Source organism: Mastigoproctus giganteus, chromosome 14 (assembly GCF_048544385.1).
Source record: "Mastigoproctus giganteus isolate SK-2022 chromosome 14, ASM4854438v1, whole genome shotgun sequence".
Lineage (NCBI taxonomy): Eukaryota > Metazoa > Arthropoda > Arachnida > Uropygi > Thelyphonidae > Mastigoproctus > Mastigoproctus giganteus.
This window is the reverse complement of record NC_143588.1, coordinates 22,738,275-22,754,383: the sequence shown is the minus strand read 5'-3', so window position 1 is coordinate 22,754,383 and position 16,109 is coordinate 22,738,275. Positions and strand designations below refer to the sequence as shown.

General features: G+C 41.3%; 1 protein-coding gene across 1 annotated transcript in view; it reads right to left on the bottom strand.

Annotated features, from left to right (window-relative positions):
• LOC150075015 (glucose dehydrogenase [FAD, quinone]-like) overlaps nt 1–16,109 on the bottom strand; it is a 138,222-nt gene that overhangs the window by 22,182 nt on the left and 99,931 nt on the right. Inside the window, exon 8 of the mRNA XM_090389041.1 lies at nt 1,281–1,444. Within this exon, the coding sequence (XP_090245167.1) occupies nt 1,281–1,444 (164 nt within the window). The remainder of the gene's footprint in view (nt 1–1,280; nt 1,445–16,109) is intronic.

Here is a 16,109-nt window from a genome sequence, read left to right as displayed (position 1 = left end):
AATCATCAATATCCAGTGGACCAATCTGATTCATCCCTTTCCTTCTTGAGTTTAAATAGGTAAAGAACTCTTTTCTGTTTTTCTTTGCATCCTTTGCCAAGGGTTTTTCATAATCTGCCTTTGCCTGCCTAATCTCCTTTGTGACTTGGTTACAGACCAACTTATATTTATCATAGGCTTCCATGTCACCCATTAATTTGTATGTATTCCATGCATTTTTCTTCTCTGCCACATGTCTCATTAGTTCATCTGACAACCATTTAGGCCTAAACCTGGAACAATATTTCTTAGTTGGTATGTAAAGCCTGGTAGCCTCCAAGATTAGTTCCTTGAATGCTTCCCATTTTGAGTTTGCTGTTGGTAGCATCATCAGTTGGTCCCACTGTATGATGTTAGAATTTGTTAGAATAATCTCTTCAACTGAGTTTAGAGCTCTTAGTTGCCTTTATCAGAAGTGTCTGACCTTCATTTTCCAGTCTGGGGATACTATGAGAAACTTTCTCACACTGATCCAATACACCCTTTTGAAGAACAGCACCATACAGCTCTTTTCTTGTGCTTGGCTATAACTGCCATGCTACAATAAAATTCCTTCACTCAGTAGAAGTCAGTTTTCATAAACAGTTCTACCCATTCATAAACTTTCATTTTTCCAAAAAATGCATCATACTGCTATCCCAATTCCTCAGATTCTGAATGTTTTATCTTCAGAATTTAAAAATTGAATTACTGAGTACTTCTCAATCTAGATTCAGTCTCATAAGGGAGATAACACCTTCATAAACTATACATAACAGGTTAGTGCACTAGCATTGTGTTTGTACGTAGTGAATTACCAAAAATGGTAAAATGGCATTGTTCTTGTTATATCTCGTATTGTGAATGCCTTAACGAGCTGCCTGACATTGTACTACCTTCACTTCAGAAACTATTTGAGTCATGGATATGAATTGTTAAATTGTCCACAAAATATAAATATACCAGACCACAAAACATTATTTCAAGATGTTTAATTATTGAATTTATTAAGTATAAATAAATCGTCATTATTTTTTGAATTGCCTTTGTGCTGCATAGAGAAAGAGCAAAGGGCAAGACAAACAAATGCATCTTGCAATAAAAAATATTTACAGAGAATATTAGAAGGTGGCTGGTATTTTCATTAAGTTCTAGTGGGGTACAACTGCCTTACCTCAAAACAGTATTTGCATATGCTGAACTCTAATGAAATCAGGTTAATCTCATTGATCTTTATCAAAATTAAAGGAAAATCAACGTACCTCATCTGAGAATCCTTGGACTCGTTTAAAAGTATGGCCACCATCAGACACTACGCTACCAGACACAAAGTGAATTTCAGCATCGGGAAAGTCATCTGAATAATTAGCATACTTTGTTTTAATGAAGCCAAGTCCCTCCACTCCACCTGGGATTGCATATGCACCTATAAATAAATAAAGCAAAAATATAATTTTGAAAAATTTTATCATCAAAGTGTTATTTTTATAAACAACTAACTTTTCTGGCAGTTCATTCCTAACAATCAGTCTCCTGGGATCTCCAACTATGCTTTCCTTAGAAATGAAATCATGATTATTAAATATGACTAGACGTCTTTTCATCATAACACCAATCATAAATAAGTCATGATAATAACAAACATAAATTAGGATGAAGAATTTGCCTGAAAGTTTCTCATAAATAGTTTTTTTTTTCATACAAAATAAAAAAATCCCTAAAGTTCAATGGCTAAACACCATTGACTGTCTAATGTTTTGAAGGTCATTGCAAATAACTTGTCTATTAATGGAAGAAATGCTGAAATTTTTTACTACATGCTGTAATTTCTTATCTGTGTATCCAACTAATTGTGGACACAGATTATAACAGAACAGCACAAAAGCAGCTTTAAAAATTTGAGGAGGGAATTGTCCATGTTAATCTCAGTTTTCCAAATTTTTTCTATTCCAATTGATTTTTGACAGTAAATTTACTCCAGCTAAGTGCAAATTAATATATAAAAGCATTTACATACAAAGTTATTTTTTCAAAAAAAAATTCGTGAAAAAAAAAAAAAAAAAACCTCACTACATGGAGCCCTCCACTAACAGAATGTGATTACACATGTGGTTGGATAAAATGGGTGTGTAATGTCAGTCTCCTCACTCAAACAATTACTGCATTACATCTGCAATCAATCTGAAAGACTTTTGCATCATATCAAGAAAACTTCAGGGAAACAGCAACAAAACAGAGAATACCAAGAAATACTAAGGGGGGGGGGGAAACTCCCTGAGACATCTTCAATCTAATAGTTCAGGGTGCAGATTTTTCAACAAATTCAATGTAAATAAGTGCATATATTTCCTAAACCATTCCCTTGTATGGACTGAAAAATATGGAAACTTCATACACATTACTTTTCAGTCTTAAAAATTGGATAACTGGCTCATTTTTGGTAAACACTAGCATCAATCAAGGAGAAAATAACCAAGGACAAAAATTTTTCACAAAAACATAGCATGCATTGTGTTAGTCAGGCACCACCTGTGGTTTCCCACATCTGCACCATATGTACACTGTGCAGAAATATAATACTATTGTAAATGCCAGAAACGTGTTGTGTTGAATGTGTAGTATTGTGTTGGGTTCTGTTGTATCCTGGCATTTGGCCACAGGGTGCCTGGTGGGACGCCACATTGCCCGCACACACCACAAGGAGGTAGCTGGGCTGGCCATAATTTTCTGGCTGATCTGTCAGGCTTGCCTCAGCTTTCTGACAGATGTTCCTTAAAAAAAAAAAAAAAGTGATTAGATAGAGTGCAGTAGCACAGGGTGTATGGAAGAGGGGGGATGAAAGTAAGTGTAAGGGGATGTAGGCAAAAGCATCCCCAAGCAATTAATGGACACTAAGTTCCATCAGGTCCTTGAGGTTGTCACAGATATTCTCTCAGATAGGCCAGACAAGCTGTACTGGCTACCTGGGGGTCTAAAGCGCTGATGGAACTGATATTCGGGTGACACTCAAGTCAAGTGGGCCCAATTTCAGCGAAGTCTGGACGGTCTGTGACAGCCAAATCCTCTACTTGCATCTTCACGATGGTGGGACTGTTAGTAATCCTGAGTATGACCCTCATACACAAGCACATTACTTAAATGGAATCATGACCCAGACTAGCGCAGCAAAGCAATGGGCACAAAGTAACATGGGAGAACCAAAGGGGGCAATTCTCAAACACATCACAGTCTAAAAAAATGTATGATATGTGAAATGTTTGCAGACCTTTCTATAGAATGATCTAGCCAAGGAGGATGTCTTTGTGTGTGCTAAGTGCAGCAACTGTGAAGAAATTAGCCAATTCAGCATTCTAATGGGTATCTGAGAATTTGAGGTGTAGGGTAGATGCCCTCAAAGAAATTAATATTTGGGGCCCCATCAAGCTCTCAAGCTGCCCAACTCAATGCCACAGCTCACTCCAGTGCATCAGACAACACAGCAGCAATCTCCATGGCAGAATGCACTGGTCCCACAGGAACTAGTTATTGTTGGTGACTAGTGTTAGGAAGACAGGGAATATATTATGCTGTTGTTGTTGTTGTTATTATTATTTGGTTTTTAGGAGCATTAGCAACTAAGGCCATATTGCTCCAGGGATATGCGGTGGTCATTCCCTGACCTTTCTGCATCCTCCATATTTGGTGGTCACTGGCTCAAACCCCTGTCTAATCAAGAAGCATGTGCTACACAGTGCTGCTCCTGCCCACCTGGCTATGGAGGCACCAATATATTATGCAAAAAGGATAGGTGAAACAGGATCAGAGTATGTCTGCCAGGGGCAAAAGTTGATGATGTTGTAGAGCAGATATCTTTTAAGGGCAAAAAAGGTGATATTGTTATTATTAAAGTAGAAGGGAATCACAAAGAAAGAGAAGAATGATGATATCCAGCTCAGGACCCTAGGTGTGCCAAGCTCATACTCACAAGATGTGAGCCCCTGGGGTTAAATATTGTTGTACACATTGGCACTAATGACCATAAGAGTAAGAGTTATACAGATTTACTTAACAAGTAGAGTCAATGCTGAAAAAAAGTCATGGGTTAGGGTTAAATTTTAAAGTGTCTGGAATTCTGCCCAGACATGATGGGAGTCTTGTCAATCAATTTGGTCCAGGAGAGATTGTCAAGGCTCACGCGGTAGAATTTTTTTCAGCATGGTCTGTGCTTGCTAACAGGAGATACTGCTTCTACAGGGATTGGATACACTTAAATAGAAAGGGTGCAAGAATATTTTCTGATGTTATCAAGGCAGTGTTAGGTGGGTTGGAAAACTACAAGCTTGGGGGGGATACAAGGACTAATAGATTAACAGTAGCCACTGGCAGAGGTGAAAGTGATTCTTGCATTGCTTTTATTGGAATGAGCAGCAGCCTGGAAAACAAGATGCAGGGTATTTCAGAGACTGTTGGGAGTCATTGCAGTACAAGGAAACATGGGTTGTGTTAGGGTAGCTAAGAATAGGAACAGGTGCATGTATACTTGCATGTACACAGATGCTAGGAGTTTGGTTAATAAATTTGATGAATTTGGGGTATTGCTCAAAACATCAAAGGCAGATACTGTTGGGATATCAGAGATATGTCACACAGATATAAGGAATGCAGAACTGGAATTTGGGGAATACAATGTATACAGGAAGGATAGACAGGATAGGCAGGGAGGAGGGGTTATGCTATTAGTTAAGAAACACAAAATCCAAGGAAGTGAAGCCAGTCGACATTGCTGGACAGTGCAGTGTCGAATCAGTTTGGTGTGACATAAAGCATTGGGAGATCAAAATTGAGAGTAGGAGTGTGTCATAGGATTAGTGACTGAGTATAATAAGAAACTGTACAGGGAAATAGAGTGGGCCAGTAAATCAGAGAGTCTTATAATAGGGGATTTTAATTTCCCAGATATTGACCGTAATTTGTTTGTTGGTCACTCACACATTGGCAAGGCTTTTGTGGATTTATTGGATGATTGTTTTCTACATCAGCATGTTCGGAAGGCAACTAGAGGGAGTAATATTCTTGATCTGATTATCAGTAGTGATTCTTCATGCATTAAGAATCTGCAGATAAATGAACCACTAGGTGACAGTGATCACAGTATGCTGAAGTGGGATTTACTCAAAGATTTAACTACCATCAGGGGTAAAGGGAAGGGTTTTTGCTTTCATAAAGGCGACTACAGTGGTCTGAGACAGTATTTAAATTCTATACGGTGGGACCAACTGATGATGTTACCAACAGCAAATTCAAAATGGGAAGCATTCAAAGAATTTATCTTGGAAGCTACTAAGCTTTACATACCAACTAAGAAATATTGTTCAAGGTTTAGGCCTAAATGGATGTCAGATGAACTAATGAGACATATGGCAGAGAAGAAAAATGCATGGGATACATATAAATTAATGGGTGACATGGAAGCCTATGATAGATATAAGCTGGTCTGTAACCAAGTCACAAAGGAGATTAGGCAGGCAAACGCAGATGAGAAATCCTTGGCAAAGGATGCAAAGAAAAAAAAAAAAAAAAAAAAGAGTTCTTTACCTATGTAAACTCTAGAAGGAAAGGGATGAATCTAATTGGTCCAATGAATATTCATGATCCTTCTCAGGTGGCTAAAAAACTAAATGAGTATTTTGCATCTACATCCACCCATGAGGAGTTATTCAGAAAGGGAAATGCCAGGGGTCTGTTAAATTCTGGCGGTGAGCTAGATGATTTTGTAATAACTGAGAGGAAAGTTGAGGAGAAATTGTTGAAGATAAACATAAAAAAGGCACCCGAGGTTAATGGAATCTATCCAGTTATATTAAAGGAGGCAGTAAATGAAGTAAGCAAACCCTTAGCCATAATCATGAGAGCTTTTATGGACTCAGGAGAGGTACCCATGGACTGGAGATGTGCAAATGTGACCCCAATTCACAAAGGAGGATCAAAGGGTGACAAGTAATTATAGACCTGTTAGTTTAACTTCTGTTCCAGGAAAATTAATGGAGGCACTGGTTAAAGAAGCACTGCAGGATCATCTAGACAAGACTTCAGTTATAGCTCGGACACAGCATGGTTTTGTTAAGGGAAAGTCTTGCCTGACCAATTTGATTGGATACTATGATGTAGTCACAAAGAAACTGGATGCAGGGTATAACTTGGATATCATATATTTGGATCTTAGAAAGGTTTTTGATACTGTTGCACATGGAAGACTGCTGAACAAATTGGAGCTGAACAAATTTGCCTCCAATGGTGGCATTGGAGGCAAATCGTTTCTATGGATAAAGGGATGGTTGAGTGGGAGAAGACAGAGAGTGGTAATCAATGGACACTGCTCATTGTGGACTAATGTTATTAGTGGAGTCCCTCAGGGTTCGGTGTTGGGTCCATTTTTGTTTTCTGTATTTATAAATGATATTGATGATGGTATATCAAGCTTAATGTCCAAGTTTGCAAACGATACAAAGGTTGGCATGGTTTTTAAGGACACTAATGACAGTACACTGCTGCAACAGGATCTAGAAAAGTTGAGCAGACGGGCTGAGAGGTGGCAAATGAAGTTTAACATTGACAAATGCAAAGTACTACAGATTGGTAGCAGTAACCCCAGAGTGATGTATCAACTCTGTGGTAATACACTGGACAGTGGTAGGGAACGAAAAGGATCTTGAGGTAATTGTGCAGGCAGATATGAAGTTTTCTGAGCAGTGCAGACAGTCTGCAAGAGTAGCTCATAGTGTCTTGTCAATGATATACAGGAATTTTTCTAGCAGGGATAAGGAGGTGATTATCCCCTTGTATAAGGCAATGGTCAGGCCACACCTTGAGTACTGTGTACAGGTCTGGAGGCCTCATTTTAAGAAGGATGTAGAGTTGTTGGTACAAGTACAGAGAAAGGGTACAAGTACAGAGAAAGGCAACAAGATTAGTGAATGGAACAAAGGGTTGCTTCATTGAATGGAACAAAAGGTTGCTCTTAGAAAGAAAGACTTAAATTTTGCAAATTAGCATTAGTAGAGGCATTTGATGCAAGAAAGCAAGCTTATGCAGCATCAGCCATAAAAAAAAAATAATAAATAAATAAAAAATAACCACTTCCACTTCACCCCTCTGTTCGTTCGAAATACCTGTCCTGCTGAGCCTTAAACTTATTCAGGTTATCAACCTCCACGACAAGGGATGGAAGTCTGTTCCACCAATCAACCACCCGCTGGCTAAAGGCAAATTTCCTCACGCCTATCCTACATCTGTCTTTCCTCAATTTGAATTTATACCCTTTCAGGTGATTATTCTGAGCAAGAGGAGGAATCCTGTTAGCATTGAGCATGCTCAAACCATTCAAGGCTTTATACACCTCTATCAAATCACCTCGCTAGTGCCTAGTCTCCAGACATTATAATTTGCAAACTTTAAGCCTTTCTTCGTAAGAGCACCATTTTGTTCCATTCACCAATCTTGTTGCCCTTCTCTGTACTCGTTCCAGCATCTCTACATCATTCTTGAAATGAGGCCTCCAGACCTGTATACAGTATTCTAGGTGTGGCCTGACCATTGCCTTATACAAGGGAATAATCACCTCCTTATCCCTGCTAGAAAAATTCCTATATAACACCATGAGCTCCTCTTGCAGCCCATCTGCACTGCTCAGAAAACTTAATATCTGCCTGCACAATTACCCCAAGATCCTTTTCGTTCCCTACCACTGTCAGTGTATTACCACAGAGTTGATACATCACTCTGGGGTTACTGCTACCAATTTGTAGTACTTTGCATTTGTCTATGTTAAACTTCATTTGCCACCTCTCAGCACATCTGCTCAACTTTTCTAGATCCTGTTGCAGGAGTGTACTGCCATTAGTGTCCTTAAAAACCCTGCCAACCTTCGTATCATCTGCAAACTTAGAAATTAAGCTTGATATACCATCATCAATGTTATTTATAAATACAGAAAACAATAATGGACCCTGAGGGACTCCACTAATAACATTAGTTCATGATGAGTAGTGTCCATTGATCACTACTCTGTCGTCTCCCCCTCAACCATCCCTTTATCCATAGCAGCAATTTGCCTCCAATGCCACACTGCTCCAATTTGTGCAGCAGTCTTCCATGTGCAACAGTATCAAAAGCCTTTCTAAGATCCAAGTATATAACATCAAAGTTATTCCCTGCATCCAGTTCTTTTGTGACTGCATCATAGTATCCAATCAAATTGGTCAGCCAAGGCTTCCCCTTAAAAAAAAAACCATACTGTGTCTGAGCTATAACTGAAGTCTTGTCTAGATGATCCTGCAGTGCTTCTTTAACCAGTGCCTCCATTAATTTTCCTGGGACAGAAGTTAAACTCACAGGTCTATAATTACTTGTGTCAGCCTTTGATCCTCCTTTGTGAATTGAGGTCACATTTGCACATCTCCAGTCTGTGGGTACCTCCCCTGAGTCCAAGGAAGCTCTCATAATTATAGCTAAGGGTTTGCTTACTTCTTTTGCTGCCTCCTTTAATATAACTGGATAGGTCCCATCCAACCCAGGTGCCTTTCTTGTATTTATCTTCCACAATTTCTCCTCCACTTTACTCTCAGTCATTACAAGATTCTCTAGCTTACTGCCAGAGTTGAATACACCTCTGGCATTCCCCTTGCTGAATAACTCCTCATGTGTGAATGTCGATGCAAAATATTCATTTAGTTTTGTTAGCTACCTGAGCAGGATCTTCAACAGTTGACCAATCGATATCAAGTGGACCAATCTGATTCATCTCCTTCCTTCTAGAGTTTACATAAGTAAAGAACTCTTTGCTGTTTTTCTTTGCATCCCTTGCCAAAGATTTCTCGTAGTCTGCCTTCGCCTGCCTAACCTCCTTTGTAACTTGGTTAAAGATCAACTTGTATCTATCATAGGCTTCTGTGTCACGTGTTAATTTGTATGTATCCCATGCATTTTTCTTTTCTGCCATATGTCTCATTAGTTCATCTGACATCCACTTACACCTAAACCTTGAACAATATTTCTTAGTTGGTATGTAAAGCCTAGTAGCTTCCAAGATAAGTTCTTTGAATGCTTCCCATTTTGAATTTGCTGTTGGTAACATCATCAGTTGGTCCCACTTTATAGAATTTAAATACCGTCTCAGTCCATCATAGTCGCCTTTACGAAAGCAATAACCCTTCCCTTTACCCCTAATGGTAGTTACCTCTTTGAGTAAATCCCACTTCAGCACACTGTGATCACTGCTACCTAGTGGTTCATTTACCTGCAGATTCTTAATGCATGAAGAATCACTACTGATAATTAAATCAAGAGTATTACTCCCTCTAGTTGCCTCCCAAACATGCTGATGTAGAAAACAATCATCCAATAAATCCACAAAAGCCTTGCTAGTGTGTGAGTGACCAGCCCCCAAATTCCAGTCAATATCTGGGAAATTAAAATCCCCCATTATAAGACTCTTTGATTTACTGGCCCACTATTTCTCTGTACAATTTCTTATTATACTCATCAGAGTCATTAGGCTTATAGCACACTCCTACTCTCAATTTTTTATCTCCCAATGCTTAGGTCACACCAAACTGACTCGACACTGCTCTGTCCAGCAATGTCGACTGGCTTCACTTCCTTGGATTTTATGTATTTCTTAACTAATAGCATAACCCCGCCTCCCTTCCTATCCTGTCTATCCCTTCTGTAGACATTGTACTCCCCAAATTCCAGTTCTGCATTCCTTATTTCTGTGTGACACCACGTCTCTGAAATCCCCACAATATCTGCCTTTGATATTTTGAGCAATACCTCAAATTCATCAAATTTATTTACTAAACTCCTAGCATTGGTGTACATGCAAGTATACATGCACCTGTTCTTTTTCTTAGCTACCCTAACACAACCCATGTGTTTACTTGTACCCCAATGATTCCCAGCAGTCTCTGAAATATCCTGCATCTTATTTTCCAGGTTGCGGCTCATTCCAATAGAAGCCGTGCAAGAATCACTTTCACCTCTGCCAGTGGCTACTGTTAATCTATTAGTCCTTGTATCCCCCCAATCTAGCAGTTTTCTGACCCACCTAACACTTCTTCTTCTTCTTTGGTCCTTAGCTGGCAGCTGGGGGAGGCGGTTGGCCACGCAACCAGTATGCTGCTGTAGGTGCCGCAGGGTTTCGGACTTGCTCTGTGATGTTCTTCCATACCTTACGATCCATGGCTTCAGTCCTGGCCTGGTTAAGGTCGAGACGTCGGCTCTTCAAGTCATCTTCCACTTGCTTGGCCCACGTTTTCCTAGGCGCGGTCCGTTGGATGCTCCATTGGGTGGGTCGTTGTCTCCAAAGGAGTGTGGATGGTATTCTGTTCGTGCCCATTCTACATACGTGGCCAAACCATCTGAGCCTTCGCTTCTGGATTTGGTCGGCAATGTTTGGTTGCTGTTGGCATCTGGCGCGGATGGTATCATTAGTGATGCGGTCGCGAAGAGAGATGCCCAAGATCTGCCGCAGGCATCGCATTTGGAATACCTCAAGTTTGTTCAAATCTAACTTGAGACAAATCCATGTTTCCGATCCGTAAAGAAGAATGGGCAGGATCAAAGTCCGGAAGAGTCGGATTTTAGTCTTTGTGGAAATGTTGGTCCTCTTCCACAGACACCATTTGAGCGAGGCGAACGCAGTGGCCGCCTGTCCAATTCTGCTGTGGATTTCCATGGTGGATGCAACTTTCTTCTCCTGGACCAGCGACCCAAGATATTTAAAGTCCTGCACTTGCTCGATCTGGACGCCTTCGAGATAGATGGTGGCTTGCGACCCATCTGTTGTCAGGGCCTTTGTCTTACCAGCATTGATCTTCAAACCGTATGGCCGGGCAATGCGGGCAATGTCGTAGAGGATGTCCGTGGCTTCAGCGTCGTTACCGGCAAGGATAGCACTATCGTCAGCAAACATCAGGTCAGTCACATAGTGATCCTTGTCATATTGTATGCCCTGTCTGTTTCTGAATACTTGCCTCATAATGGCGTCAACCACGATGTTGAAAAGCAACGGGGAGGCTACATCCCCTTGGCGGACTCCAGTTTGGATGGTAAATTCCTCTGATAAATCGTTCTGGATGCGCACCTGGCTGGTTAAACCGTTGTATGCAGTTTGGAGGAGTGTGATGACTTTTCGAGGTACATGTTCAACCTCTAGTAGTTTCCATAAGGCAGGCCGGTGGACACAGTCAAAAGCAGACTTAAAGTCAATGAAAACAATGACAGTTCGCTGTCCACACCGGATCCTCTCCTCCATCAGCTGACGAATGGCAAAGATTTGATCACAGCATCCTCGCCCGGGTCTAAATCCTGCCTGTTCTTCTCGACTGGTTTGCTCGCGATGTTTTTGCAGTCTTGACTGGATGATCTTCATAAAGACCTTTCCGATGATGGAAAGGAGGCTGATGCCACGGTAGTTCTTGCAGTCCCGGTTATCACCTTTCTTGTGGATCGGTACGATAATGGCTTTCCTCCATGTTAACGGAATTTGTTCAGTGCACCAGATGGTTTTGAGGAGTGAGTGTAGTCGGCGAAGCAGTACATCTCCCCCGGCTTTGATCGCTTCTGTGGTGACTTGGTCCACTCCTGGTGCCCTGCCATGCTTCAGGGATTGTATGGCTGCTTTCACTTCTTCTACTGTAGGCTCAACATCGACCATGAAGACCTCAGGGGGGGGGGTCGATCGAGAGTGCTGTTGCTGGCGGTCCCTGAGGTGGGTCGTGATTATACAAAGCTTTGAAGAATTCACTCCACCGTTGCAGGCGTTCGGATGGTGATCGCACGAAGGTCCCATCAGCATTCTTGATGTTGTCACTAGTCAATTTGGTCTTTCCACTCAGACATCTGAGGGTGCGGTAGAGAGTGCGGTACTCGTTTTTGGATGCCGCCACTTCAAGATCGTCTGGCACTTGGTTCCAGTATGCTTCTCTTTCTGCTGTCATTCTTTGTCGGACTTCTCGGTTTAGCTGCCGGTACCGTTCAAAGTCGACCAACTTTGCCTGTTTCCGTTTGTCCACGAGGTCGAGGCACTCGTCTGATATCCATGGTTGCGTTCGACGTCGGGCAGGTGGACATAGGGGCTTGGCACATTCCAGGATGGCATCAGAGATTTGCTTTTCTTCTTCATTTATATCCTTGGGCACGGCCAGCATCTCGAAGCGGTTGGATAGGGCGATCTGATATGCCTGTTTGTTGGCAGCATTCATTAGCTGCCTCCAGTCCAGCTTGGCTGACCGAGATGATCTTTTTGCATGCCGTAATTTGAGCTGCACCTTAGCCCGGATGAGGTAGTGATCAGATCCGCAATCAGGTCCCCTCATGGCATGAACGTCCATGAGTGATGAGCGAAATCTGGCATTGATCAAAATGTAGTCCAGGATTGCTGAGTCCTTGCCAGATGGATTTCGCCATGTAAGTTGATGTTTTTGAGGGTGCTGGAAATGGCTGTTTCCAATGATCAGGTTGTTAGATGTGGCAAAGGACAACAAACGTAAGCCGTTGTCATTGATCTTCCCATGGCCAAACTTGCCCATTGTTGTTTCCCAACCAGATCTGTCCACGCCAATATGGGCATTAAAGTCCCCTGTGAGGATGATCACTTCTGTCTGCGGAATTGAATCCAGCGTATGTTGGAGCTGGTTGTAGAAGTCATTCTTGGTCGGGTCCAGGCTAGTCTCAGTTGGCGCATAGGCGGAGATAATATGGGTCTTGATGGTGCCCTTGACAGTAAGGACTGCCAGGCGGTCCGATATTGGTTGGAAAGCGATCACACTACTGGTGGCCTGAGCATCGACCATAAAGCCCACTCCTGCTTCTCGTTTCTCACCACCAGAATAGAATAGCATAACCGCTTCATTAGGTGCTGGTGGTTGGATGATCATCGTTCCAGACCTGGTGAGCCTTAATTCGGATAATGCCGCGATTGATATCTTGCACCTAAGTAGTTCTTGGGCAATGATTTCCTTTTGTCCAACGTGGTGCCCCGTTCGAACATTCCATTCGCCAATGTTAATTGTCCTTTTTGGCGTAGTAAGCTTATTGCTGTGGCCAGTGATCCACTTCACACCAGCACCCTGGGTCCCCAGTGCTGGCGCATCGGCTACCCCGGATGCGGTAACATTGTTATAACAGCTTGTTCTGTGGCCAGTGGTCCACTTCACACCAGTACCCTGGGTCCCCAGTGCTGGCGCATCTTGCTGATGCTATCGAGGTAACACTACCTCGATAGCATCAGCAAACATTCTTGCACCTTTCTATTTAAGTGTATCCCATCCCTGTAGAAGCAGTCTCTCCTGTTAACAAGTACAGACCAGGCTGAAAAAATTCTACCCCTTGAGCCTTGCACAATCTTTCCAGGGCTGAATTGATCAACAGGGCTCTCATCATATACTCTCCCCCCTATCGTGTCTGGGCAGAATTGCAAACATTTTAAAACTCAACCTTAATTCACGGCTTTTTTTTCAACGTGTACAACTATATCGCCTTTTGTGCCCCTGGCAGACATACCCTGGTCCTGTTCCACCTATCCACCATTTTTACAAAGCATGTTTCCCGTTTCCCTGACAATAGAGTCACCAACAACTACTAGTTCCTTTGGGACCAGCGCATTCTGCCTTGGGGGCTGCCGCTGTGTTGCGTGATGACCAAGTGCAAGCTCTGGCATTGGTGTGGGCAGCTGAGAGCTTGATGGGCCCCTCACTTTTAATCCTTCGAGGGCATCCACCCTTCAAGCTCTCATATAGGCCCATAACAACACTGAGTTGTTGCCTGATTTCCTTACACTCCTTGCATCGCACGCACACACAAAGACATCCCCCATGGCAGTATCATGTCCTGTACCCGACAGCTGCACAAACATCAAGCAAGTAGTGCATTTTAATAGGCTGTGATTCAGAGGGCAACTGCCCCCCTCAGTTTTCTCCTGAGCCACAGCACTCCCATTAGCTTGAGCCTTTTGTGCTTTGCTGCTCTGGTCAGAGTTATGATTTCGATTTAATTTCAATAAAATTTCAATTTCAGTACAAAATTAAAACGCTAAACTTATATCTCAACACAGTTATAATGCTATATTTATGTTTCAGTATCGAGTGTTATCTACGAAATCCCTTTATATAACTTCCGTATCAAGTTAAGTATTAATTATTTATTTTTTACTAATTATTTATGTTACTTAACCCAAGTCGTTATATGTATAGTTAAAAGTACAATTTAATTGACAATGAAGTTCAACAAGATTAATTATCTGATTAATTGACAATATTATGTACTATACTATATTAAGCTTATGCTATCTATTGTCGCGTAATAATGGCAGCAATTTACGAACGGTAAACACGTGGATTTGATACCCTTTCCGATACTAAGTAATACCTACAAAATCTCTAAGTTACTTTAAACTAAGTATCGTAAATAGGAATATAAAGCTACTCTAGAAAATAAGTTAATATGCCAATTTAAGCTAATAAAACAGAAAATAAATCAGAAAAAACTTCTCTGTACCAGGAGCAGAAAAAATGTACGTCCGCACAGGCTACCCTTGTTCTCGATGACATTACAGTCGTTGAAATTACAGTGTCTGGAAACTAGGTGCCTGCGAGGTGATCTGATTGAGCTGTATAAAGCCTTGAATGGCTTGAACATGCTCAATGCTGATGGGATTATTCCTCTTGCTCAGAATAATCACCTGACAGGGCACAAATTCAAATTGAAGAAAGACAGATGTAGGATAGATGTGTGGAAGTTTGCCTTTAACCAGTGGATAGTTGGTTGGTGTAACAGACTTCAATCCTTTGTTTTGGAAATTGATAGCCTAAATAAATTTAAGGCTGAACTGGACAAGTATTTAGTGAAATGGGAGCGTGTTTTTTTTTTTTTTTTTTTTTTGGCTGATGCTGCATAAGCTTGCTTTCTTGCATCATATGCCTCTACTAATGATAATGCTAGTGTTTGGCTGTTGCATGACTATCCTACAAACACAGAAAACAACTGTATTTAGTGAAACCACCTTGCAAACCAACAAGCATTGTAACGTATAGCAGCAAGAATCTGGGACATACTATCATAAGTTTCTTTCAGGCCAACAGCATGATCAAGAGGAATTGATGGTGAAGTATTTCCATTATGAAGCAATACTGCTTTCAAACTTAGCTTTGACACACATCAATGAACAGATGCCATTCAGAGGTATTGTGATCAATGTTCAGTTCGTGCATAAGACCAACTACGTCTTTGCAGACATGCATGTTGTTTTCCCTTGCAAAATATCTTGAAAACTCTTCATTTCGTTTATGGTATATTGTAATGTTTGTACCTTTAGCGAGTAATTTCCACTGTTGTATGGCTGGATTAGGGTAATTCAGCCTTCTCTTTGGGTAAGCCCAAGTCTGATCAAGTCGCTTAATTCTTCTTGTTCAATGTAGTGTGGGGCCTTTTATTTTTCTGGCTCTTAGTCCAAATCATGTGAAGTACATGTTTCCGCAACATCTGGTAAAATGATTTCTTCTGTACCTTCATCACTACTTCCAATACCCCAAGATTTTGGTGGCAATGGTACTGGCAGTTCTTTACCATGTGGCACTTGCCTAATTGCTGATGGGATATTTGTATATTTGATGCAGTGCTTGCTCTTTTGGAAATACCTTTTCTTTTTTTCATCCAGAAATAGCAGTCATCGAAATGATTTTTGGGCTCGTGCCACACCATAGGGATGGCAAAAGGTAATGCTCTCGGCTTTCCACATAACCACAGCCTTAAGTTCGTTGTAGAAGTGATAACAAGAGATACGTGGAGCCCAATTTTTTTCTTCGTCACTGATCTTGCAGCTGAAGTACAATGAATATGCAACTTTTGTGACATTATATATTTTCTTCTTCTGAGTTTTTGGGGTTAAGTGCCAACAAACATAGGAGAAGTTGTCTGGGTGATTGATGCAAGTTCTGTGCTTTGTCTTCTCCATTTTAACAATGCATTAACCTAAAAACAGTAAAAGCAATTGGTAAATTTGAACAGAAAGTGAATTCTTGTAGTGTCGTTTATCATACACTACATATTGAACA